The sequence below is a fragment of the Tachyglossus aculeatus genome, chromosome 22 (assembly GCF_015852505.1).
Source record: "Tachyglossus aculeatus isolate mTacAcu1 chromosome 22, mTacAcu1.pri, whole genome shotgun sequence".
In the NCBI taxonomy this organism is placed as follows: Eukaryota; Metazoa; Chordata; class Mammalia; order Monotremata; family Tachyglossidae; genus Tachyglossus; species Tachyglossus aculeatus.
Genome location: NC_052087.1, coordinates 2,451,918 through 2,479,316, shown reverse-complemented (window position 1 = coordinate 2,479,316; position 27,399 = coordinate 2,451,918). Strand labels below are relative to the sequence as shown.

At 46.5% G+C, this 27,399-nt stretch overlaps 1 protein-coding gene across 2 annotated transcripts in view; it reads left to right on the top strand.

Annotated features, from left to right (window-relative positions):
* The window catches only part of CPEB3 (cytoplasmic polyadenylation element binding protein 3), a 180,052-nt gene that overhangs the window by 45,407 nt on the left and 107,246 nt on the right, over positions 1-27,399 (top strand). For both annotated transcript variants that reach the window (XM_038764075.1, XM_038764074.1), the window contains exon 2: positions 22,058-22,214. In XM_038764075.1, coding sequence (XP_038620003.1) covers positions 22,112-22,214 — 103 coding nt within the window. In that variant the 5' untranslated portion in view covers positions 22,058-22,111. The remainder of the gene's footprint in view (positions 1-22,057; positions 22,215-27,399) is intronic.

Here is a 27,399-nt window from a genome sequence, read left to right as displayed (position 1 = left end):
GCCCATTTTACAGATGAGGTAACTGAGGCACCGATAAATCACAAAGTCACACAGCTGACAAGTGGCGGAGCTGGGATTCGAACTCACGATCTCTAACTCCCAAGCCCATGCTCTTTCCACCAAGCCACGCTGCTTCCCTTATCCTGTATCAGGGAAGCAGCATGGCGGAATGGATAGAGCATGGGCTTGGGAGTTGGAAGATCATGGGTTCTAATCCCAGCTCCACCGCTTGTCTCCTCTGTGACCTTGGGCAAGTCACTTCACTTCTCTGGGCCTCCGTTACCTCATCTAAAAAATAGGAATTAAGAACATGAACCCACTGTGGGACAGGGACTGTGTGCAACCTGATTTGCTTGTATCCCCCTCCACACTTAGTACAGTACCTGGCACGTAGTAAGCACTTAACAAACACCATAATTATTGTTCTTATTACCCCAGCGCTAAGTATGGTGCTAGACACCTAGTAAGCGCTTAACAAGTACCATAATTATTAATTACTGCTAGAATGCTCAGTCCGCCATCGAAACCTCCAGGAAGATCAACAGCTTCCATTTTAGGAGAGCTGATCTTATTTCTCCTGGAGATCGGGTGGTTTTAAAGAGCTGTAAAGAAAATGAATCACTCCTGGGAAAGGTGCCTCCGGCCTTCAGTGCCATCCGCGGCCCCCACCGGGCTGGAGCAAGCCATGGTGGGAGAAGCCGTTGGGTAGGACCGTCTTTATATGTTGCCAACTTGTACTTCCCAAGCGCTTCGTACAGTGTTCTGCACAGTGTAAATGCTCAATAAATGCGATTGAATGAATGAATGGCCCTGGCTGCTGCTCTGACGTGGGAACGCTGGTTCAAGCGACTAGGGAGAGGTGCTGGCTACCCTCATGCCATCCAGCGTTACTGGTCTTCTTGTACCAGTGCGACGGGGAGAAACCGGGGTAGCATCCTTTGACCCCGGGCACTTCTTTGACTTTGGAGTGCCAAGGTCGGCTGCCCCGGGGAGACAGCAAGCACCCCTCCCACAGTGGCATGCCATAGCAGGCCGCACGGTGAGAGATGCTGCCCATTCCCATGCCAACCGAGCTCACTGCGGGCAGGGAACATGTCTACCATCACTGTCATATTGTACTCTCCCAAGCGCTGCAGCGTGGCTCCACCACTTGTCAGCTGTATGACTTTGGGCAAGTCACTTAACTTCTCTGTGCCTCAGTTACCTCATCTGTAAAATGGGGATGAAGACTGAGAGCCCCCCGTGGGACAACCTGATCGCCTTGTTCTAAGCTCCCCAGCACTTAGAACAGTGCTTTGCACACAGTAAGAGCTTAATAAATGCTATCATAATTATTATTATTAGTAGTAGAAGCGTCATGGCCTAGTGGATAGAGCATGGGCTTGGAAGTCAGAAGGACCTCGGTTCCAATACCGGTTCTGCCGCGCTTGTCTGTTCTGTGACCTTGGGCAAGTCGCTGCACTTCTCTGTGCGTCAGTTACCGTATCTGCAAAATGAGGATTAGGCTTGTGAGTTCCATGCTGGGCAGGGACTGTCTGACCGGATTTGTTCGTATCCACCCTAGCGCTTAATACCCTGCGTGGCCCATAGTAAGCACTTAACAAATACCATTATTTGAGAAGCAGCATGGCTTAGTGGAAAGAGCCTGGGCTTGGGAGTCAGAGGATGTGGGTTCTAATCCTGCCTCCGCCACTTGTCTGCTGTGTGACCCTGGGCAAGTCACTTAACTTTTCTCGGTTACCTCATCTGTAATATGGGGATAAAACATGTGAGCCCCACGTGGGACAACCTAATTACCCTGTATCCACCCCAGTGTTTAGAACAGTGCTTGGCACATTGTAAGCGCTTAACAAATCCCATAATTATTATTATGTCTCAAGAAATATGATTCCTTGATGTGAGGCCCCTGTCCTGCCTTACTCCAGCTGGATAGGGAAATGAAGTTTTGACGGCAGGTGGCCTTTCCAGTTCTACACCCATTGGAATGTTGTGGATGTGATGGTGATGATTGCAAATATTGGGCTTGGTTGATGAAAAGTCTGAAACCCTTACCTTGAAGTATTCTACAGTTTTTACCCTGTGTATTGTAGTCCTTTCTGACTTTTTTATTATTTCCATTTTTCCTTAGGGTCTGTCACCAATATTACCTCCCTCCCCTCTAATTTTTTGATTTTTGAACTCCTTAGGGGCCAGGGACTGTGTCTTATTCACACCCTTGTATTTTTTTTTTCCAACGTGTATTTGGAAATACTATTGAATGAATGAAACGGATGATTTAGGAGCCAATTAAATGGCCTTCCGAAGGACCGTGCTTTTGCAACAACTGTCAATTTTCTAAGGCATATCAATTCAAAGTCCATCTGTAGACTTCTCCCTCTGATTCCTGTCTATTGCCATGGAGTGTGCTATCTATTCTTTCTGCCTCCGCTTGCTTACTTGGACATTTTTTTACAACATACAGTGTTATGGACATTTTTTTTACAACATACAGGGTTATGTACTAAGTGCTTACTAAGGGCTGGCCCGGCCAGATCGCAACTGATGCATAGACTGTTCTGTGAATGGGTAGCTGCAGAATAGATGCAATTCAAAGCTCGCTGCGCGGTCCTCCGGGCTTTTGGAGCTGACCCGATTCCCCCAATTTTTGGCTGGAGGGATAGGCCATTTGCATGCCCGTCCCTCCGAGAATTGCTCACCTGATGACATCGGCTGAATCTCAGCCAGTGAAAAGAGAGGAAATGGGGCAAGGGGGAATGAGAACAAGGGAGGTTTTAATAACCCACAGGGGATGATAAGCAAGCTCTCTCGCTCTCTGTATCAGTAAAACTGGGACTCCAGCTCCCAAAATTAAAGGCAAGGCGATCATGTGATCACCTGAAGCACACGGGAAGCAGCCAAGTGATTTTTTTGATGTATTCTGGGAGAACTGGGGCCCCCAGGTTCAATTCAGGAACCAGTGGCAATATGAAAAGCATTTGGACTGAGGGTTTGATTCTCAGTCCTGCTCCTGATGCAGTTTTGTACACCTCATCTAACTAATATGCTTCTAATTGGTGCTAAGCTTCCGGATGGATCATGTAACTACCTTTCTGTAGTCAAATTCTCTTTAATTATATGTAAAAAAAGAGGGAGTCCCTGGATTTTCGTGCTACAACGCATGCTCAGGTGATTGAAACTGTGCTATGCTAACTTAGGGAGCAGTCAGGATTTAGGAAACCCCTTCAAACTTCAGCTATTGCTCTCCAGAGGCCCTTGGAGCCTGGCTAGATATTGGAACCCTGAAAGATTCCCGCACCCATGGAAGGTTTAATCTTAAAGATGAGATAAGGTGACAACCTATCGGGGTGCTTTAGCTTGAAATGTTCCTGATGGAGTATAGAAAGCCTGTTTTGCCTTAAGGTTGTCTTTTGAAGTCAGGAAGCAGGCTACAGCTGCTGGAGTGTATAATAAGCCTGGCACACTGCAGGTTTGGCTTTGCTGGGGGCTGGGCGGGTGGGTGTCACTCAGTCAGTCTGCGGAGCACCTTTACTAAGCACTTGGGAGAGTACAATAAAACACATTCCCTACGCAGAAGGAGCTCACAGTCTAGAAGGGGAGACAGACATTAATATATACAAATAAATGATGGATATTTTAGACTGTGAGCCCACTGTTGAGTAGGGACTGTCTCTATATGTTGCCAATTTGTACTTCCCAAGTGCTTAGTACAGTGCTCTGCACATAGTAAGTGCTCAATAAATGAGTGATGATGATGATGATGTACAGAAGCAGAGGGGGATGAACATCAAGTGCTGAAAGGGAACAGATCTGAATGCATAGTGACACAGAAAGGAGAGGAAGTTGGGGAAAATAGGACTTTGTCAGGGAAGTTCTCTTGGAGGAAGTGTGATTTTAATAATGATGATGATGATGGTATTTGTTAAGTGCTTACTATGTGCCAAGCACTGTTCTTGGAGGAAGTAGTGGTCTGTCATATGGAGGAGGAGGGAGTTTTGAACCAGATGGAGAATGTGGCAAGGGATTAGACAGTAGGATGGATGAGATCGGGGTACAGAGAGCACATTGGTGTTAGAGCAGCAAAGTGCGAGGGCTGGATTGTTAGGAGGAAATTGGCAGGTAAGATACGAGGGACCGAGCTAATGAAATGTTTTGAAGCTAATGGTTAAGTGTTTCTGTTTGATGATGGGGTGGGCAACTATTGGAGGTTCTTGAGAAGTGGGGAGATGTGGACTGAATGTTTTCCGAGAAAAATGATCCGGGCAGAAGAGTGAAGTATGGACTAGGGTGGGGAGAGCCAGGAAGCAAGGAGGCCGGTAGGATAATCTGAGGTGGTTAAGGATAAGAGCTTGGTTCAGTTTTTCGAATGAGAGGAAAAGGTGGATTTTAGCAGTGTTGTGAAGGTAGAACCAACAGGATTTGGTGACACTTGTCCAAGGTCACCCAGCAGACAAGTGGCGGAGCAGAGATTAGAATCCAGCTCCTTCTGATTCCCAGGCCGTGCTCTGTCCACTAAGCCACACTGCTTCTGTTCCTTCACCGTCTTCAGGGGTCACCTGTTCCTTCACTGTCCTCAGAATATGCTACTTCCGTAGAACAATAATAATAATAATAATGGTATTTAAGTGCTTACTATGTACTGAGCACTGAAGCCCGCAACCTTGGTGTCATCCTCGACTCCGCTCTCTCATTCACCCCTCACATCCAAGCCGTCACCAAAACCTGCCGGTCTCAGCTCCGCAACATTGCCAAGATCCGCCCTTTCCTCTCCATCCAAACCGCTACCCTGCTAATTCAAGCGCTCATCCTATCCCGTCTGGACTACTGCACTAGCCTTCTCTCTGATCTCCCATCCTCGTGTCTCTCTCCACTTCAATCCATACTTCATGCTGCTGCCCGGATTATCTTTGTCCAGAAACACTCTGGACATATTACTCCCCTCCTCAAAAACCTCCAATGGCTACCGATCAATCTGCGCATCAGGCAGAAACTCCTCACCCTGGGCTTCAAGGCTCTCCATCACCTCGCCCCCTCCTACCTCACCTCCCTTCTCTCCTTCTACTGCCCAGCCCGCACCCTCCGCTCCTCCACCACTAATCTCCTCACTGTACCTCGCTCTCGCCTGTCCCGCCATCGACCCCCGGCCCGTTCTAAGTGCTGGGATAGATACAAGGTTATCAGGTTGCCCCACGTGGGGCTCAAATTCTTAATCCCCCTTTTACAGATTTAATCCCCCTTTTTAGAGAAGCAGCATGGCTCAGTGGAAAGAGCACGGGCTTTGGAGTCGGAGATCATGGGTTCAAATCCCAGCTCTGCCAACTGTCAGCTGTGTGACTTTGGACAAGTCACTTAACTTCTCTGGGCCTCAGTTCCCTCATCTGTAAAAATGGGGATTAAGACTGTGAGCCCCCCCGTGGGCCAACCTTGTAACCTCCCCAGCACTTAGAACAGTGCTTTGCACATAGTAAACGCTTAACAAATACTATCATTATTATTACAGATGAGGTGACTGAGGCCCAGAGAACTTAAGTGACTTGCCCAAAGTCGCACAGCTGACAAGTGGCAGAGCTGGGATTTGAACCCACGAGCTCTGACTCACAAGCCCGTGCTCTTTCCACTCAGCCACGCTGCTTCTATTGCCTGATGAGAATTCATTACCCACAAAATTTGGGGTCACTGGTACCATGTGCCCCAGTACACGGGGCAAGGCTGTACACAGCTCAGGGAGATGGGATCTGGATGTACAACTTTTGGAGTGGTCTTTCGTCACTGAGGCAGTAACTGACAGGTAGCAGCAGGGTGAGGGGACAGCCCAGGGGGGAGCGTGATCCTTTAGTCAGACAATTGCAGAGATCAGGCCTTCTAATCTGTCCTGAGGCCGAAGCCTGCTGACGCCACGCTGTCCTCTGAAACAACTGCTCTTGCTTGCCTGTACCCTATTGTGATTCTCCTGCTGTTTCCAGGCTCCACTCTGTCTAGCTGTGCAGAGGAGGACAACTGCTTTTCTTTTGTGGGTTTTTTTGTTTTTGTTTTTTTGCTTTTCCCTTGATTTTTTTCATGAGGACGTATCCTATCCTGCCTTGATTAGTGCCTCAACCTCCCTGCTGACCTTCCCAATTCCCGGCTTTCCCTACTCCAGTGCATATTTCACTCTGTTGTCTGGATCTTTTTCTTTTACAAAACCGTTCAGCCCGTGTTTCCCCACTCCTCAAGAGCCTCCAGTGGTTCTTCTTCCACAACAAACAGAAACTCCGTACCATTGGCTTTAAAATCACTGTCACCTTGCCCCCTCCTACCTTACCTCACTGATTTTCTACTATAACTCAGCATTCCTCTAACGCTCACCTACTCACTGAACCTTGACCTCATCTTTCTCACCACCGACCCCTCATCCACATCCTGCTTCTGGCTTGGAACTCCCTCCCTCTTTATGTCCAGCAGACCACTATCCTCCCCACCTTCAAAGCCTTATTAAAATCACATCTTCTAGACTGTGAGCCCACTGTTGGGTAGGGACCATCTCTATATGTTGCCAACTTGTACTTCTCAAGTGCTTAGTACAGTGCTCTGCACACAGTAATCGCTCAATATACAATTGAATGGAATGAATGAATGAATCTCCTCCCAGAGGCCTTCCCTGATTAAGCCTCATTTCCTTTCTTCCCCCTCCCTCCTTGGAGTTGTACCCTTAATAATAATAATGATGATGATGATGGTATTTTGTTAACTACTTACTATGTGCCGAGCACTGTTCTAAGAGTCGGGGTAGATACAAGGTTAACAGGTTGTCCCAGTTGGGGCTCACAGTCTTCATCCCCATTTTACAGATGAGGGAACTGAGGCCCAGAGAAGTGAAATGACTTGCCCAAAGTCACACAGCTGAAAGTGGTGGAGCTGGGATTCGAACCAAGATCTCTGACTCCCAAGCCAGTGCTCTTTCCACTGAGCCACGCTGCTTCTCTGTGCCAAAGAAGTGCTTCTTTATTCCCTCAGCACTTAAGTACATATCTGCAATTCATTTTAATGTCTGCCTTACCCTCTGTTATAGTATTTTATTATGGTATTTAACAGCTTACTTTGTGTCAAGCCACTGTTCTAAGCACTGAGGTAGGTAGAGGTAGGTCAGGCTGGCTGCAGTCCTTATCCCATATGGGGCTCACAATCAAATAGGAGGGAGAACAGGAACTGAATCCCATTTTGAGGTTGAGGAAACCGAGGTACGGAGAAGTAAAGCGACGTGTCCACACAGCAGGCAATCCTGGATGTCATAAGGCAGGAAATCCTGGCAGAGCTAGAATCTGAGCCCAGATCCTCTGGCTCTCAGGCCCTTCTTCATTCCTTAGGCCACTCTACTTCCCCTCTAGAACTGTAAGCTCTTTTGAGGACAGAGAACACGTCTACCCAGTCCGTTACAATTGGACTTCCACGAGCATTTGGTCCAGTGCTCTGCACGCAGTAAGCACTATAAACACGATTGTTTGAGGAATTGGAAACAAAGTCAACGATGGCTTACCCAGTGGATGAGGTCCAGCAGCCTATCACCATTGGAGTCTCAGAGAGACTCTGATCGCTGACTTCCAACTGCACCCATTCTCCCTACCAACAACTTGTACCCCTGGGAACAGGGAGATCGGGTGAGATCATTACGGGTGGCTCAGAGGAAGCCTTCGCCACTATTGGAAAAACAACTCAAGTGTGTGTCCCGCTGGCAGTAGCAAGTAGGGGGTTGAGTAAATGATTGTTCGGTCACCAAAGAGGTGGTGGGGGGTGCTTGGCAACATCCATGATGCCTCAGTGGTTGTTTTTAGGAATGTACTGTTTATCTGAAATAGGGTGGGGATCAGAAGCGTGCCCTGATATTTCCTACTAAACCAGGCCCATCCCCGGCAGAGGAGGAGACTTAGCATAAACCTTTATCTTGCAGCACCGTATCAAGGAGAAAATCAATGACTTCCCTTAATAACCCTAGACCTTAAGTTCGTTGTGGGCAGGGAACTTGTCTCCAAACTCTGTTGTACTGTACTCTGCTCATAGTAAGGTGCTCTGCACACAGTAAGGGCTAAATAAACGCCATTGATAATAATAATGATTGTGCTATTTGTTAAGCACTTACTTTGTGTCAAGCACCGGGGTATGTACAGTATAAAGAGATCAGAAAAAATTCTGTCCTGCATAGGGCTCACAGACTTAAGTGGGAGGGAGAACAGGTGTCTTATCTCCATTTTTACAGATAAGAAAACTGAGGCAGAGAGAAGGTCACCTAACAAGCAAGTGGCAGAGATGAGATTAGAACCCAGGTTTCCCACTCCCAGGCCCAAGATCTTTGCATTAGGGCAGAAAATGTGTTAGGGTGCATTGTTGGCCCCTTAGCCCTTTCAGCCACAGTGGCAGTCCTCCACAGAAAGTTGCTGTCAGGGCCGTCTTCAAAATCCATTCATTCATTCAATAGTATTTATTGAGTGCTTACTGTGTGCAGAGCACTGTACTAAGTGCTTGGTAAGTACAAGTTGGCAACATATATAGATGGTCCCTACCCAACAACGGGCTCACAATCTAGAAGGGGGAGAAACAGGGTTTCCACCCAAACCCTGTCCTCTCCTGGACTTTCCCATCACTGTAGACGACACTACCATCCTTCCCACAATAATTTTTGGGGGGATTTTTTTGCTTTTAGGAGAATGATCTAGACAACAGATTGAGGAACGGACTATAATGAGGAGAGACAGGAGGCAAAGAGAAGCAGCGTGGCCTAGTGGAAAGACCTCGGGTCTGAGAGTCAGAGGACCTGGGTTCTAATTCTGGCTCCTCTGCTTATTTGCTGGGTGACCTTGGGCAAGTCACTTCACTTCTGTGCCTCTAAGCAAAATTTGGGTTCAATAGCTGTTCTCCCCCCTCCTTCGACTGTGAGCCCCATGTGAGACCTGATTGCCTTGTATCTTCCCTAGTGTTTAGTACAGTGCTTGGCCTATAGTAAGCACTCTACTACTACAGTACTATTATTATTATTATTACTATTATTAGGTCAGCAAGTAGGATATACTTAGTTCTTGGATCAGCATAGTAGCAGGTTTGAATGTAGAGGAAAGAGTGGATTTTAGCAATGTTGTGAAGCTTAAAACTGACAGGATTTGGTAATATTGAATAAGTGGGTTGAATGAGAGGAATAAGTTGAGGATAACTCCAAGGTTACGGGATTGAGACAGTGAGGCTGGTGGTGTTCTCTACATGATAATTGCGGTATTTAAGCGGTGGAACGGGTACAAGAAAATTGGGTTTGACACAGTCCCTGTCCCATGTGGGGCTCAGAGCCTCAACCCCCATTTTACAGATGAGGTAACTGAGGCACAGAGGAGTGAAGTGACTTGACCCAGGTCACACAGCAGACGAGTGTCAGAGCTGGGATTAGAACCCATGACCTTCTGACTCTCAGGCTTGTGATAGGAAAGTTAGGGCAGCAGGATATGGGTGGGAAGACAAGGAGTTCTGTTTTGGACTTGTTAAATTGGAGGTGTGGGTGGAACATCCATAAAGAGCTGTCCTTAAGTCAGGAGGAAATATGAGACAGCAAAGGAGGCGAGAGATCAGGGCTGGAGAGGTGGATTTGGGAATCATCCATGTAGAGAAGCAGCATGGCTCAGTGCCAAGAGCCTGGGCTTGGGAGTCAGAGGTCATGGGCTCTAATCCCGGCTCCACCACTTGTCAGCTGTGTGACTTTGGGCAAGTCACTTAGCTTCTCTGTGCCTCTGTTCCCTCGTCTGTAAAATGGGGATTAAGACTGTGAGCCCCACATGGGACAACCTTGATTACCTTCTATCCCCCCCGCCCCAGCGCTTCAAACAGTGCTGGGCACGTAGTAAGCGCTTAACAAATACCAACATTAGAGATAGTTGAAGTCATGGGAGTGAATGTGTTCTGCAGTAGAGCGGGTGTGGATGGAGACTAGCAGGGGGCTCAGAACTTCTAGACTGTGAGCTCGCTGTTGGGTAGGGACCGTCTCTATATGTTGCCAACTTGTACTTCCCAAGCGCTTAGTACAGTGCTCTGCACACAGTAAGCGCTCAATAAATACGATTGAATGAATGAATAAACTGAGCTTTGAGGGAACGCCCAGTTAGAGGTGGACGGCGGGCGATTTCAGGAAGCAACAACTGTGCCCTGTGCATTTTTAGCTCTCTTCTTTCAGCGGCTATCACAGGTATATGAGGTACCATATCCAATTGCAGAGAAGCAGCGTGGCTCAGTGGAAAGAGCCCGGGCTTTGGAGTCAGTGGTCATGGGTTCAAATCCAGGCTCTGCCACTTGTCACCTGTGTGACTTTGGGCAAGTCACTTAATTTCTCTGTGCCTCAGTTACCTCATCTGTAAAGTGCGGATGAAGACTGTGAGCCCCCCATGGGACAACCTGATCACCTTGTATCCCCCCCAGTGCTTAAAACAGTGCTTTGCACATAGTAAGCATTTAATAAATTCCATTATTATTATTATTATTATTATTATTATTATTATTATTCGCTGACGTCGTTGACAGAGTTTGTCATTTTCCCCACCACGTCTTACCTTGGTAAAACCTTTGGTGTGACTATTTTAAAAATCACAGAACCATGGCCAGTATGAACCTCTAGTCTAATCTTCTAGGTCCTGACCCAAAGAGACCGGGGGCATGATCCAGGCCCACGCCGACCTGCGTTCAGCTACCTACTGGAGGAGCTGAGTCCAACTTTTTAGCATCTTCTGCCCTGGTGTGCTGAGCCTCTTTATTGGAGGAGGCTACTCTGATTGCCATGGTCTGTGGCCCTCCTCCAGCCCCCAAAATGGAAAAACGTAACGTGTGGTGTAGCTGGGATTAGAACCCAGATCCTTCTGGTTCCCAGGCTATTGATAGATATAAATGATATGTTACAAATTTATTGATAAGAAGTAATACCTCCCCCTCTAAACTGTAAGCTTGTTTTGGGCAGGGAATGTTTGTACCAACTCTGTTGCATTGTACTCTCCCAAGCACTTAGTTCAGGGCTCTGCACACGCTAGGCGGTCAAATACCACTGACTGATTGATTGAGCGTGCAGCGTGCTGTGGCATTTGCCTTGGGGCACTTCTCTGGGACCAATCAGTGGTTTTTTATTGAGCATTTAACATGTGCAGAGCCCTGAAATAAGTGCTGGGGAGAATATAATTCAGCAGAGTTGGCAGACAGGTTCCCTGTACACCAAGAGTTTTTAGTCTAAAGAGGGAGACAGATGAAAATAAATTAAGGATAGGTACATAGGGGTTTGGGGGCTGAGGGTGGCCTGAGTATCTAGTGCTTAAAGAGGACAGAGACAAGTGTGTAGGCAAAGTAGAGATTGTGAGCCCCACATGGGACAGGGACTGTGTCCAACTGGATCTGCTTGTATCCACCTCAGCGTTTAGTACAGTGCCTGGCACATGGATAGCTCTTAACAAATACCACAGTTATTATAAAGGGAGAGGCAGTAGGGAAAATGAGGACTTTAGTCAGGGAGGCAACTTGGAGGAGATGTGTAGGACTTTTGAAAACAGAGGCTGTCATTTTCCTTACTCACAATGGAAGCATAATAATACTGGGCTGGGGGGCGGGTGGGTTTGTTTAGCCAAAGCAGATTTCAGTGGTTGAGTACAAGTATGCAAATGCCTAATTACCTTTTTAATTGACTTCTTTGGTAGGTAATTAAAGTCAGCGTACTTAGTGAAAGCATTCGTAGTGAGATACTTTCCATTTCTCTGGGCCTGTTTGTGTCTTTCAAGTCATTCAATTGTGGCAGAAATATTACTACTTAGAAACCAAAGGAATCAACAGTGTGTGGCAAATTGAATTGAAGGGGGAATAAGTATAATGAATTTTAATGAAAATTTAACTGGGTTCAATTATATACCCAGCACAAATTCCACACTAAGCCTTTTGTTTTGCTTCAGTCCTGTTGGTTGGCTGTCTCTTGCGAGCTTCAGGAGATTCTTTTCTGTCATATTTGGGCTGAGTATGCTTCACAAAGGTTACATCCTCCTCGGTATGTTCTCAGAAACCTATCTGGTTTCTCCAACCCTTAGATGGTTTGGGGTCCATCGTAACTTCAATCTCCACCCCTCTCTACTTTGTTCCAAGGAGCATTCTGCGTCTTTTGTATTTGAAGAAAACACCACTGATGGTGAAATTCCACGTGGCTGGAAAGGCGAATTCAGGATCCACAGTCTGGCCACATTGAGCACTCAATGAGTGGTGTTTATTGAGTACTTTTAAAAAGAGTTGTCTCCTGTGGTGGTGTGCTTAATGTGGCCAGTATGAACCTTGTTTCTCTCTCCACGTGGAGCTCTGGCTCAGAAATGGCAACCCAGAAGGATCTGGGTTCTAATCCCAACTCCACTTGTCTGCCGTGTGATGTTGGGCAGGTCATTTAACTTCTCTGTGCCTCAAGTTACCTCATGTGTAAAATGGGGATTAAGATTGAGAGCCCTGTGTGGGATAGGGACTGTGTCAAACCCGATTTGCTTGTATCCACCCCAGCTCTTAGAATAGTGCCCGGCCTAGAGTAAGAATTTAGCAAGAACCACAATTATTATTATTATTGTTATTTCAGGGGGTCCTGCAGGTATGCACTCAGCAATTTGCAGTTTGCAGCAATGTCTGAGCTTTATTTGACAAGTGTCCTTAAAACGCTTTCTCTGTCGTCCTTGCTTTTTCCCCCCCCCAATTTAATTCATTCAGTCATATTTATTGAGCGCTTACTGTGTGCAGAGCACTGTACTAAGCACTTGGGAAGTACAAGCCGGCAACATATAGAGAAGGTTCCTACCCAACAACGGGCTCACAGTCTCCATTCAGTAGCTGTTTGGCTATCCTGCCGTCCCGCATTCTCCACCCGGCTTTTGTTTTGCCTAGTTCATCTCTCCACTCAGCAGCCGTTTGGATATCCTGCCTTGGCTCATTCTCCTCACCTGCTCCACTCAGTGTAGTAATAATAATAATAACAATAATAATAATAATAATAATAATAATGATGGCATTTATTAAGTGCTTACTATGTGCAAAGCACTGTTCTAAGCACTGGGGAAGTTACAAGATGATCAAGTTGTCCCACGGGGGCTCACAGTCTTAATCCCCATTTTAGAAATGAGACAACTGAGGCACAGAGTAAGTGCTCAATAAATCTGACCGATCGATCTCCTGGCTTAGAGAAACTGGGGCTTTTGTGGAGTCCGTCCGACAGACCAGCCCCTCCTCTTTCTCTCTCATGCTTCCTCACTGCCATTTGGCGATGTTCTCAGGAACATAAAGTACTCTAATTGGTGTCTTTATTAGCTTGTTAGAGGCTCCCAATTTTCTCTTGAATCAGATGAAAACTCCTGATCTGGAGTTTCAAAGCCCCAGCTCTTACCTAGTGGCCTTCATCTTCTCTTCTTGGGAAGCAGCGTGGCCTAGTGGAAAAAGTGTGGCCCTGGGATGCAGAGAAACTGGGTTAAAAATAATAATAATTATGGTATTTGTTAGCGTTTACTATGTGTAAAGCACTGTTGTGAACTCAGGTACATCACACAGCAAGTGCTCAATAAATACGATTGAATGAATAGAGATAATCAGTTCCTGTCCCACATAGGGCTTAGAGTCTCAGTCCGAAGGAGAGGGATTTAACCCCCATTTTGCAGTTGAGGGAACGGAGGCACAGAGAAGGGAAATTACTGGCCCGAGGTCACACAGCAGGCAAGTGAGAAGCAGCATGGCCTAGCAGATAGTACATGGTCCTGGAAGTCGGAAGGCCCTGGTTTCTCATCCTGGCTCCACCAATAGTCTGCCGGCCGTGTGACCTTGGGCAAGTTACTTCACTTCTCTGGGCCTCAGTTGCCTCATCTGTACAATGGAGATTGACAGTGAGCCCCAAGTGGGAAAGGGACTGTGTCCCACCTGATCAGCTTCTATCACAGTGTCCGGCATGTTGAAAGTGCTATACAGAGACGCAACATGGAATATGGACTGGGAGTCCGAGGTCATGGGTTCTAATTCCAGTTCCACCACTTTTCTACTATGTGACCTTGAGCGGGTCACTTTACTGCTCTGGGCCCCAGTTACCTCATCTGCAAAATGGGGATTGAGATTGTGAGCCCGATGTAGGATGGGGACTGTGTCCACACCGATTTGCTCGTATCCACCCCAGCATGTAGAACAGTGCCTGGCTCATAGTATGTGCTTAACAAATGCCATAATTATCATCATTATTATGTGTTTAACAAATAAGCGTGGCTCAGTGGCAAGAGCCCGGGCTTTGGAGTCAGAGGTCATGGGTTCAAATCCCGGCTCCGCCAATTGTCAGCTGTGTGACTTTGGGCAAGTCACTTAATTTCTCTGGGCCTCAGTTACCTCATCTGTAAAATGGGGATTAGGACTGTGAACACCCCGTGGGACAACCTGATCACCTTGTAACCTTCCCAGTGCTTAGAACAGTGCTTTGCACATAGTAAGTGCTTAATAAATGCCATTATTATTATTATTATTTAAAAAAACGTGGTGGAGCCAGGGTTAGAAACTAGGTCCTCTGACTCCCAAGACTCTGACTGGGCCTCACCGCTTCCCTGGGTCTAATTTTGGGTTCCATTCCCAGCTCCATTCATCACCTCCTGTAACACCTTGGGGAAGTCACTTAATCACTTTGTGCTTCGGTTTCCTCATCTTTAAATTAACATCACTAAATACCTTGTCTCCCTCCTACTTAGACTGGGAGCCTCAGTCTTGCACTCTCCCAAGCGCTTAGTACAGTGTTCTGCACAAAGTAAGCGCTCAGTAAATACAGTTGAATGAATGTGGAACAGGGACTGTGCCCAGCCTGATTAACTCCCAGGACAAAGAATTAAATTTGACACAGAATGAGGGCTTAACAAATACCGTAATTATGATGATTAATTATTATTCACATGGTTTCTTGCCACCAAGCAGGAAGGCAGGAGTCAGGGGCCCCAAGGGATACAGTCCTGGACCGGTTAGAAACTAGACGTGTCCTGGCAATTTATTTTGGGGCTCTGGGATAGAGTTTCACGAGCTCAGTGGTACCATGGGAGCTACGAGCCAGAATAGCTAGGGCTGTTGACCTTTTCTCCTAGCTCAGATCTGGAGGTGTTCAGTCAATATTTGAGCTGTTTACTCACCTGAGCCCTATACTGCCCTATCCACCAGCTAAACCCTGCAGCTGCGTGTTAGAGGTACGCACTCTAGACTGTAAGCTACTTGTGGGCAAGGAATATGTCTGCCAACTCTGTTACATTGTATTCTCCCAAGCGCTTAGAGAAGCAGCCTGGCCTAATGAATCATGCTCGGGCTTGGGAAGCCAGAGACCTATTCTCTGCCTTCAGAGAGCTGGCAGTTCAGTGGCTTGGATCTGACCAGTTTTCTCTTGAGGTCAAAGCATTGCCAGAAGCTTTATTTCACTCTGTCTTGGAAGTTTCTCTGTCCTCTGATTCATCTAAGCAGTGTAAGATCGTTTGCATCAGAAGCAGCCTGGCCTAGTGGATAAATAATAATAATAATAATGATGACATTTGTTAAGCACTTACTATTTGCAAAGCACTGTTCTAAGCGCTGAGGGGATATAAGGTGATCAGGTTGTCCCACGTGGGGCTCACAGACTTAATCCCCACTTTACAGATGAAGTAACTGAGGCCCAGATTAGTGAAGTGACTTGCCCAAAGTCACACAGCAAACAAGTGGCGGAGCTGGTTTTTGAACCCATGACCTCTGACTCCCAAGCCCTGGCTCTTTCCACTGAGCCACGTTGACTTTCCTGGAGTCATACAGCTGACAAGTGGCAGAGTCAGGATTAGAACCCACGTCCTCTGGCTCCCAAGTCCGGGCTCTTTCCACTGAGCACAGGCCTAATCCCAGGCTTGCTACTTTTCTGCCTGGTGACCTTGGGCAAGTCACTTAACTTCCCTGTGCCTGTTACCTCATCTGTAAAATGAGGATTAAGACTGAGACCCCCATGTGGGACCTGGACTGTGTCCAGCCTATTTCGTATCTACCTCAGCACTTAGTACAGTCCCTGGCACATAGTAGGCGCTTGACAAATACCATTTAAAAAGACAAATCACTTAGTACAGTGCTCTGAAAATAGTAAATGCTCAATTAATTTGATTGACCGATTGAGGTTTGCCGGTTTGTATTTTTCTTGCGAAGGACGCTTTTAGTTGCTTTATTGGCTTCTGTAGCAGTAAATCAGCATCATCACCTCCTCTAAGAAATCCTTGAAGCCAGGCTCCAATCCAAACCAAACACCAGGCTCTTGGTGTCCAGGAACGAGTGAACTCTCCATCTCTCTTCTGGGGTTCTCCTAGACCTCGGTGGTCTCCAGCATACCCTGGAATTAGTATTCACTTTGTTATGGCCTCTGTGGCCCAAAAAGACTCATAAAAGGCCTCTGGTGGGCCTGTTCTGCCTTTTTACTCCCCTTCCCACAAACCACGTCCCTGTCCCACCCTGAACTCCAGAAAAAAAGATCATTTTAGAGAAGAAGAAGGAGAAGCTTTGAGCCAAACAAATTTTTATGGAATTTTTGAAAGCCAAATAGTAAGGGAGAAATGGAATGGGCCTATACCCGTGAACCTAGAACCTGTACCCCTCCCAAACACAGATTCTGTTTTCTGGAAAGATTCCAGCTCGAGCTGGCTTTCTGTTGGGTGTTGGTCTCATTACCTTTACTGGCAGCTCACTCCCTATCTAGGGAAGAGCTGGAAGTTGGATTGTCATTTTGAATGTGTATGTCAGAAAATGATTTGGTCATTTGTGTGCATGAGAACAAGTGCAGTGGAGGAGAAGCAGTGTGGCCTACTGGAAAGAGCCTGGGCCTGGGAATCAGAGGATCTGGGCTCTAATCCTGGCTCTGCCACTTGTCCATTGTGTGAGCTTGTGCAAGTCATTTCACTTCTCGGCACCTCAGTTCCCCCCTTCCCTCCTTTTTTTTTCCGTAATGGTATTTGTTAAATGCTTAATCCCCATTTTACAGATGAGGTAACTGAGGCACAGAGAAGTTAAGTGATTTGCCCAACGCTACACAGCAGACAAGTGTCGGAGCCAGGATTAGAACCCATGACCTTCTGACTTCCGGGCCCGTGCTGTACCTGCTGCGTCTTGCTGGTTGTTATGTACTCTGCCCACAGGGAGCTTACAGGGAAGACAGACATAAAATAAATTACAGATAAGGGAAATAGTAGAGTATAAGGATATTTATACAAGTGCTGTGCGGCTGGGGTGCGTGTCAAGCTCAATATTCCAAAACTAAACTCCTCATGTTCCCTTCCAAATCTTTTTCTCCACCTAGCTTTACCATCACAGGAGCACCACCTCATCCTCCTTGTCCTTGGAATTATCCCTTCTTTTTCCTCCCTGATATTCAGTCTGTTACCATGTCCCGTCAGTTCTCCTTCACAGCATTTCCACCTCTTCCTCTCCGTTCAAACTGGTACTGAGGCTTGACAGGCTTCACTCAGCCGCTCAGACTGTCTTTCTAAAATGTTGTTCTGCCCAAATCTCACGCCTCAGAAACCTCCAGTGTTTATCCATTCCTCTCTGCATCACGCAGAAAGTCCTAACCGTTGGTGGTAAGGCTGACATTCCACTGTCATCTCCCCTACATATCTTCTCTCCATTCTACCCTGGCTCACATCCTTTGTTCCTCTCAAGCCAACCCACTCACACTCTGCCTCATTTTTTTTTTTATGGTATTAATCGCTTACTAAATTCCAGGCACTCTGCTAAGCAATGGGGTAAATAGAAGCTAATCAGGTTGGACACAATCTCTGTCACACATGGGGCTCTCAGTCTTAATCCCCAGTTTATAAATGAGGTAACTGAGGCACAGCGAAGTGAAGTGACTCACCCACGGTCACACAGCAGATAAGTGGTAGAGCTGGGATTAGAACCCAGATCCTTCTGACTCTCAGGCCCTCTGATCCTTCTCAATTGCTTCAGCTGGCTCTTTTTCAACTTCCTGGTCCCTAACTAGGCCACACTGCTTCTTCTTTTCCTCCCTTAAACTTCTGCCTGTGCTCTCCTTTTTGCCCAGGACTCCCTCTCCGTTCATAAGTGCTTAGTACAGTGGTCTGCACACAGTAAGCGCTCAATAAATACGATTGAATGAATGTCCGACTGACCACTACTCTCCCATCTTCAAATCCTTTCTGAAATCACATCTCCAAGTGACCTTCCTTGATTTATTTCTAACGTTCCCCCTCCTAGCTCTTGCTATTTCAGCTTTTAGGTGCCACCTAAGCACTTTATACATATCCTTACATTCTTTTACTTTCTCCTATCCGAAGCTTATTTTGGTGTTTGTCTCCTCCACTAGATTGGAACCTCCTTCAGGACAGTAACCGTGTCTATTAATCGTACTGTCCTCTTCCAAGCAACTAGTACAGTGCTTCGCACCCAGAACGTGCTGCATAAATTCTATTGATTGGTTGAGTGATGAGGAAAAACAAGGGAGGAGTGAGTTTGAAGGGCTTGTCTCTGGACGGCAGGCATATGAACACTAGAAATGTAGAAGCTGCCACAAATAGTAGTCTGGCTCAGTGGAAAGAGCCTGGGCTTTGGGGTCAGAGGTCCTGGGTTCAAATCCCAGCTCCGCCAACTGTCAGCTGTGTGACTTGGGGCAGGTCACTTAACTTCTCTGGGCCTCAGTTCCCTCATCTGTAAAATGGGGATTAAGACTGTGAACCCCTCCGTGGGACAACCTGATCACCTTGTAACCTCCCCAGTGCTTAGAACAGTGCTTTGCACATAGTAAGCTCTTAATAAATGCCATCATTATTATTAAATAGTAGTACATAGGATTTCACAATTTGTGTGCAAAAAATTCTACTTGTTCCCTACTTAAAGCTTGAAACTCTAGGACTGTAAGTATAAATCAAGTTCGTCTCTCTTAGTTTTCCTCAGTGAGACTCAAAAACTGTCTTTTAACTAGATTTTCCTATAGCTGTAATTTATCTTAATGTTTGTCTCCCCGCCTAGATGGTAAGCTCCTTGTGTGCAGGTAATCATATCTTAGAGGAGCAGCGTGGGTCAGTGGAAAGAGCCCGGGCTTGGGAGTCAGAGGTCATGGGTTCTAGCCCCGGCTCAGTCACTTATCAGCTGTGTGACTTCGGGCAAGTCACTTCACTTCTCTGAGCCTCAGTTACCTCATCTGTAAAATGGGGATTAAGACTGTGAGCCCCACGTGGGACAACCTTTATCACCTTGTATCCCCCCCCAGCACTTAGAACAGTGCTTTGCACATAGTAAGCGCTTAACAAATGCCATTATTATTATTATTCCCAAGTGCTTAGTACAGTGTCCTGCACACGAGCGCTCAAATACCACTGACCGATTTCTTCACAGCCTTCTGACAGGATAGTGCCCACCGGCCTTCCACATCACTGATGCCCCCACCCCTTCTCTCCTTTTTATCCATCAGGGCCCCTTTCTCACGAGGCGGGGGCACTTATGGGGGCTCTAGAACCAAAGCGAGTTCCATCAATCCCATCGCCTCAGCTGCTGCAGCCATTTTGGATCTGTCTTGCTGCCTTAGTTTCAGCTTTTCGAGACAGGCTTTTTTTTTAGCACTCAAAGCCAGGTGGCCCAGGCTTATTAGCCTGGCACCTTTATGGAACTGGCTTGGCTACTGGGTTTAAGTGGTAAAAACCATTCCTTTTTGCCAGTGTTTCCTTTGCTTTAATCTCTCTGATTCCTCAGCCCCACAACACTTACACTCTACTATATCCCCTATCAATAATTTATTTTAAGGACTGTCTCCCCCTGCAGACTGTAAGCTCCTTGCGGGCAGGGATCACATCGACAGACTCCGTTGTACTTTCCCAAGTGCTTAGCACACTGTTATGCACAGAGTAAGTGCTCAATAAATGCCATTGATTGACAGAATTTCCTGTTTGAAGAGTCAGGGGAAAATGGGTCCCCTGGTTTGGGGTTGAAAATGGGCTAAATAATAATTATGGATGGGAAAGAGTGCGGTCTAGTGGAAGTAGAAGAGCCTTGGTTCTAATACTGGCTCTGCCATTTGCCTGCTTTGTGACCTTGGGTAAGTCACTTACCTTCTCTTGACTATGGTTTCATCAGCTGTAAAATGGGGATGAAATACCTGTTCTCCCTGCTATTTAGACTGTGAGCCTCGCTTCGGACAGGGACAGCCACTGACCCGATTAACTTGTATCCGCCCCAGCACTTAGAGCAGTGCTTGACACATAGTCAGTGCTTAGCCGACACTGTAAAAATAATAATTGATATTATTATGTGCCAAGCACTCTTCTATTCATTCATTCATTCATTCATTCATTCAATCGTATTTATTGAGCACTTGCTGTGTGCAGAGCACTGTACTAAGCGCTTGGGAAGTACAAGTTAGCAACATGTCGAGATGGTCCCTACCCAACAACAGACTTCCCAAGCACTTAGTACGGTGCTCTGCACACAGTAAGCGCTCACTAAATACGATTGAATAAATGAATGAATGAACAGGCTCAGCCCTGGGGTAGATAGAAGATAATCGGACACAGTCTCTGGCCCCTGGTCTAAGCTGGGAGAGAGAGGGATATCAAATCCACATTTTACAGATAAGAAACCTGAGATGCAGAGAATTCAAGTGACTTTCCTGAGGCCACACAGCAGTCTCTGAGCAAAGCCATGATTAAAACCCAGCTCCTCTGACCACCAGGCCTGTGCTCTTTCTACTTAGACATGCAGCTTCTTAAAGTAGCTCTGCTCCGTTCTTGGAAACAATGACTGCCCAGGGGAGTGAGAGGACCTCTAAGGGGCAGGTGAAAACAGGGACCACTTGAGGGTTGAAAATGTGTCCTGTGCGCACCCAGAAGTCTGTGACCTTTCTAGCACAGCAGCTCCGAATCCTGATGGCTTCAGCTGGGTCTGCGATAAAAGGCTGGGTCTGGCATGTAGAAAGGGGGGTACTTTGTGGAGTGTGAGCAGAATGCAAGGAGCTCTGCGGATTCCGCCGTTCCTCCTTCGTTCCGTTTCCCTGCTGAGCCTCATGAGGTGGCAGGAAGCACCGTCCTTTCTGGGAGAAAGGTTAAAACAAGCCTAAATTAAGGTCGAAAAATCACGAAAATGAGATTTGGGTTTTGTCTGGGCTTTCATTTATCCACACGCCCTCTGATCCCTGGCCGAGGAAAATGAGAGTTGGCTGTCAGAACAAAAATAGAGCCGCTCTGTTCTCCCTGCACGGCGTCTCCATGTAGTCTGGAGTTGGTGCCCTTGCCCAGCATTTAGTGTTTCTTGGGCTGGGAAAATGGCCCTCTCGAAAGCTGAATGGCTGCTTAAGATTTAAGGGTTTTGCAGACAGTCGTCCCCTTCTGCGACAATGACAGCTTCAGGGACTCGAGGCGAAAACTTTCCAGGGATGACTGCAGCGTTCCTCTCTGTGGCTGTTTGCAAAACAGCACTTTCGCTTCCGTCATGGGCCGCGTTGCAAAGAGGAGGGGTGCTTTTACAGCTGTTTTGCACTCGGAAAATTAGTTCGGCATAGCACATATGAGTTTATGCATCATTGACAAGTACCTTTCAGTTAGATTTCTTGATTCTGGGGAAAGGGTTTGTTTATGTGATAACAGAAACACCTTCGCCCCCTCCAGCTTTACCCAGGTCTTATTAAAAAAAACCTCCAAGCTTAGTAAAAATGACCACTGGAGAAAAATCGAATTTATTCAGAAGGATGTATTTAGCTTCATTTGTTTTTTCATACCACTTATAATTTTACTTAGCTCTCCCAGCTCCTATTTCCATCTCATGTACTTGGAAATGCTTGAAAACATCCTGCCTAAACTGGAAAGAAGGCTGTGGGCAGGGGTAATATTTTCTTTTTTTTTTTTCTTTTCAGAAAATGAATTGTTACAAATATTTCTGGGAGTGAGAGGAAATTTTATTTCAGATAGCTTCGGCACATTTAGAATTTAAGTATAAGCATAACACAGTGATGAGTAATGCTTACTCTGGACAAGAAAACAAAGTGTACTGAATGTAAGTTAAATCACTCACTATATTCTGTTCCATTTTGTTTTTATTCTAGGACCGGAATAGGCCCTATGACACTTTTAACTTGCACTCTTTGGAGAATTCCTTAATGGATATGATCAGAACTGATCATGAGCCTCTGAAAGGTAAACACTACCCGCCCAGTGGCCCAGTGAGTTTCGCTGATATTATGTGGAGGAATCATTTTGCAGGTTCGGATTATTCCTTTGTCCATTCCTTGCTTGGTGTTGAAAATCCACTGTTTTATATTTGCTGTGCATTGGGCTGTCTGTAAATGAAATGTCATGAAACCTATTTAAAAGTTAACTTTTTTCCCTTAAAAGCTTGCATGAGCAATATCTGATGTCAGAAGGACCTTTAATTGTATATTGAGTGTTTATTGTGTGTACAGCACTGTACCAAGGTCTTGGGAGAGTTCAACGCAGTAGGATTGGCAGACACAAACCCTGCCCACAGGAGCTGACAATCCAGAAAGGAATGTAGGCCTTAAAATAAATTATAGGCGGGAGAAGTGGGAGAGCATAATGGCAACAGCACGTCACCCATTTCTGCGTAGCAGACAGCCAGAGATCAGAGGCCCAACGTCCCCGATTGGGGTCTTTGACCACCTGGTCAGGGCTGGGAAATCACTGAAAGTGAGTAGATGATCACTGCTAGTTACAGTGACAGTCATTCCTATACAAGATGGTGAAAATTAGTTCATTATTTAAAAACGGTCTAGGAAAGCCTTTGTTTTAACAGAAACGGTTACACTGAGGGCCAGCTATTAGACATTTTGAGAGGGCAAAGGTGGCAGGGGGAAAGGAACTGTTTGAGGAACTCAAAGGAACTCAATGCTGTTTCAGGGATTTGGGTTAACTAAAAGGAAGCATTTCTAGACTGAAGTCATCAGTCGTCTCCGGGAACATGTAAGCAGTATGGAATCTGACTCGTCAGGGTCGATAGCAGAGTTCTTTATGTTTGTCTGAAGTATGTCACCCATTCAGAAGTTTTAAATCTTTTTGTTCAAATTGTTTTTGTTGTATAAAAGATGACGCCTTAAAATTATGATCTCAGGTGGTTAAAGTTGAGGACAAGTGAAAGTGGTGTGAAAAAATCCTCCATTACCCCGTAGCCAGGTTTCTTTATCCTGTCAGGCCTTTACCCTTTTTCTTTCTCCCTGAGAAGTGTTTCCCAGCTTTGATTCTTCATCCTTCCAAATGCTCAGCACCCCCAGTCCCCTCCCTCCTCCTCCGCCCTCAGCCTTCTCTCTGGCAAGAGATTTTGGCCATGAGAAAGCCACACATGAACTCAATTAGGAAGCTTCTGTTCATTTGTTCTGCACTCTCTAAGCCCACAAAAGCAAAAACTGCAGCAGTTGTGCAAATAGGCATGTCAGCACAACAGGCGACAGCCTTTTTTGTGTGCACACAGTCTGGTCAGGGCTGTTAATCCTTTTCAGCCGTTCATCAGCGAGAAGATTCACGGGCAGGGGGTCATCTGTGCAAATGAAGGAGGAAAATCGAGGGGGAAAAGAGGAGAGGGAACACGGGCACCCGCCGTCGGGGGTAGCCGAGGAAAGGATTGAATACGGTGGAAATGTGCTCGTGACTCAATCGATAGTATTTATGGAGCGCTTACTATGTGCCGAGCCCTGTACTGAGCACTTGGGAGAGTACAGTACGACAATATAGCAGACACATTCCCTGCCCAGAGAGTCTGCCCTTTTGTTAAATATTATGGGTCGTCTTTCCTGAGACAGGCTCATTCTCTCTAGGGCACTGGTAAAGATTCATTCCCTTCTTTGGCTGATGAGATGCCTGCCTTGTAGGTCAAAAGCTATGCCCTAAGTGTCAAAAGCTGTGAAGTGTGAAGGTGGGCAGGGGATTTAGTCTTGGCTGCCTTGGCCAAGATGAAAAAAAAAATCATGAATCATCTCCGAGTCCTATGTGGACTGGATTTTTCTGGGCCAGTGAGTTCATGTGTTTACAGGAGCCGTCCCCACGGACTAGTGATCGCCCTCCGACAAATTCACTGCATCAGAGCCATAGCCACGAGGCATTTCATTCCTTCATTTCTTCAATCATATTTATTGAGCACTTACTGTGTGCAGAGTACTGTACTAAGCACTTGGAAAGTACAATTTGGCAACAGGCAGAGACAGTCCTTACCCAACAATGGGCTCATTCATTCAGTGGTATTTATTGAGCGCTTACTGTGTGCAGAGCACTGTACTAAGCGCTTGGAAAGTACAGTTCGGCAACAGGCAGAGACAGTCCTTACCCAACAATGGGCTCATTCATTCAGTGATATTTATTGAACGCTTACTGTGTGCAGAGCACTGTACTAAGCACTTGGAAAGTACAATTCGGCAACAGGTAGAGACGATCCTTACCCAACAATGGGCTCATTCATTCAGTGGTATTTATTGACCACTTACTGTGTGCAGAGCACTGTATAAGCGCTTGGAAAGTACAATTCGGCAACAGGCAGAGGCAGTCCTTACCCAACAATGGGCTCAGTCATTCAGTGGTATTTATTGAGCACTTACTGAGTGCAGAGCACTGTACTAAGCACATGGAAAGTACAATTTGGCAACAGGCAGGAGCGATCCTTACCCAACAACGGGCTCATTCATTCAGTGGTATTTATTGAGCACTTACTGAGTGCAGAGCACTGTACTAAGCACATGGAAAGTACAATTCGGCAACAGGCAGAGACGATCCTTACCCAACAACGGGCTCATTCATTCAGTGGTATTTATTGAGTGCTTACTGTGTGCAGAGCACTCTACTCAGTGCTTGGGAAAGTACAATACAACAATAAATAGCGACATTCCCTACCCACAATGACTTTACAGTCTAAAGGGGAGGAAGAGAGACAGCGATACAAATAAATGAAATGACAGGTATGCATAAGCGCTGTGGGGCTGGGAGTGGGGAAGAGCAGAGGGAGCAAGTCAGGATGACGCAGAGTCATTCTGAGTGAGGTGAACTAGACTGTGAGCCCACTGTTGAGTAGGGACCGTCTCTATATGTGGCCAACTTGTACTTCCCAAGCGCTTAGTACAGTGCTCTGCACACAGTAAGCACTCAGTAAATACGACTGAATGAATGAATTCTCCGTTCTGAAGTGGAGCTGGGGATAGGAGAGACTGTGCCCCTCTTCAGACCTGGTGGGATTTGGGAGGGGGCCCGGCCCAGTAGCAGGTTGGACTTTGTCCTGGCCCGGGGACTGAGCTCTACTTCCTTAGTCAATCCTCACTCTTGATGTTTTCTCATCTTCACACTCCAAATGGTCACAGTGTCTTTCAGAAACACGCAACCGTTGTCCATTTTTTTTCCCCTCAGAATGTCCACAGCTAATAGTATTTTTTGAATGCTTACTGTGTGCGGAACACTGTACTGAACACTTGGGAGAGTGTTCCCAATATAATAATAGAGTATAATATATATATATACTCAGTATAATAGAGTTGGTAAATACATAAATGATGGTATTTGTTAAGCACTTACTGTGTGCCAAGCACTGTTCTAAACGCTGGGGCAGATACAAGGTAATCAGGTTGTCCCCTGTAGGGCTCACGGTCTTCATCCCCGTGTTACAGATGAGGTCACTGAGGCACAGAGAAGTTAAGTGACTTGCCCAAAGTCACACAGATGACAAGTGGCAGAGCCGGGATTAGAACCCACGACCTCTGACTCCCAAGCCCGGGCTCTTTCCACTGAGCCAGACTGCTTCTCATAGACATGACCCTGCCCAAAAGGAGCGTATTTGAGGTAGTCTTCCCTGAGTGGGTTTTATTCTCCGGTGTATTAGGTGAGTCAAGGTTTTGGAGGAGGAACTTTAATGGCAAGAAAAAAATTTGGGTGCCATTCCTGATTTTTGTTTTTTTTAATGGAATTTTGAAGTGCCTAATACGTGCCAGGCACTGTACTAAGTGCTGGGGTAGATACAATCCAATCGGATTGGACACAGTTCATGTCCCACATGGGGCCCACAGTCTTAATGTCCATTTTATAGATGGGGTAACGGAGGCCCAGAGAAGAGAAGTGACTTGCTCAAGGTCACAGAGCAGATAAATGGCGGGGCAGGGATTAGAACCCAGGTCCTTTTGACTTTCAGGCCCGTGCTCTATCTCTTAAGGCCGTGGTGCTTCTTTCATTCATTCAGTCGTATTTATTGAGCGCTTACTGTGTGCAGAGCACTGTACTAAGCGCTTGGGAAGTACAAGTTGGCAACATATAGAGACGGTCCCTACCCAACAGCGGGCTCACAGTCTAGAAGAGCGGGCTTCTCTGGCCTGCCTTTATTTTAGTGTTATCTCCTCTCCACGTTCAGGCCTCCCACTCCTTTGAAGGCAGAGTCTGTTCCAGAGAGTTCTTGGGGCTCCAAACACATCATGGACCGGAAACGGTAACGTTGACCAGCTTGGAAAAGTGATTTGGAGACATCAGGAATTTTGCGTATCGTTGCCCTTCCTGTAATCCACCCAAATGGTCATCATTATCAATATTTTCCAAGCGCCTATTCTGGATCACCTCCACAGTCCACTTTCTCCGCTCCCGTGAACGAGCTGCACATGGCTGTTGGTGGAAATCCAGACTCCAGGCTGATCCTGTCCATCTCAAATTCATTCTCCCCAGCTTTAGCTCTGCCCTCTCCTCTGCCCGGCAACATTATTTCCCCATCATCATCGACTCCCATGGCCATTGTCGGTGCCAGCTGCTTCAGACTTTTACCTCTCTCCTCAAACTTCCCGTTTTCCCTACTCCTGCCCCTACCTCCATGTCTTGACTTTGTACTTTATCGGTTAAATTGAAGCCACTAGGTGTGGTCTCCCTAAAATCGCCACTGTTCCCTCCTCCTTCCCCTTCTTTGAACTCTCCTGTCTTTCCCAGCAGTATCTCAGAGATCTCCTGCCCCCCTCTCAAAATCTACCCCCTCCACCTGTGTACCTTATCAAAAAACCCCTCCCATCTTCCTCTTCTGACCACCATCTTCAGTGGTCACTTTCCATTGGCTTCTTCTCTACTACTTGCAAACATACTCAAGTTTCCCCTATCCTAAAAATACCCTCCCTTGACCCTGTGGTACCCTCCAGTTACCACCCCATCTCCATCCTACTATTCCTCTCCAGACTCTTTGAGCGAGTCGTCTACATCCACTCTCTCTCTCTCTCATACTGAAACCATCACCTAATCCTGTGGGTTCTACCTTCCCAACACTGATACTACTTGTATGATAGGTTCTCTCTATCTCTGCTTCCCCTGCCCATCTCTCCCCCATTCCCCCACCCCTAGATAACAGAGTAGGACACAGAGTTGTCAAGCAGGGGTCTTACCAAATTTCCCTACTCCCATCCCAACATCCTCTACTGGCCCTAAACACCGGGGA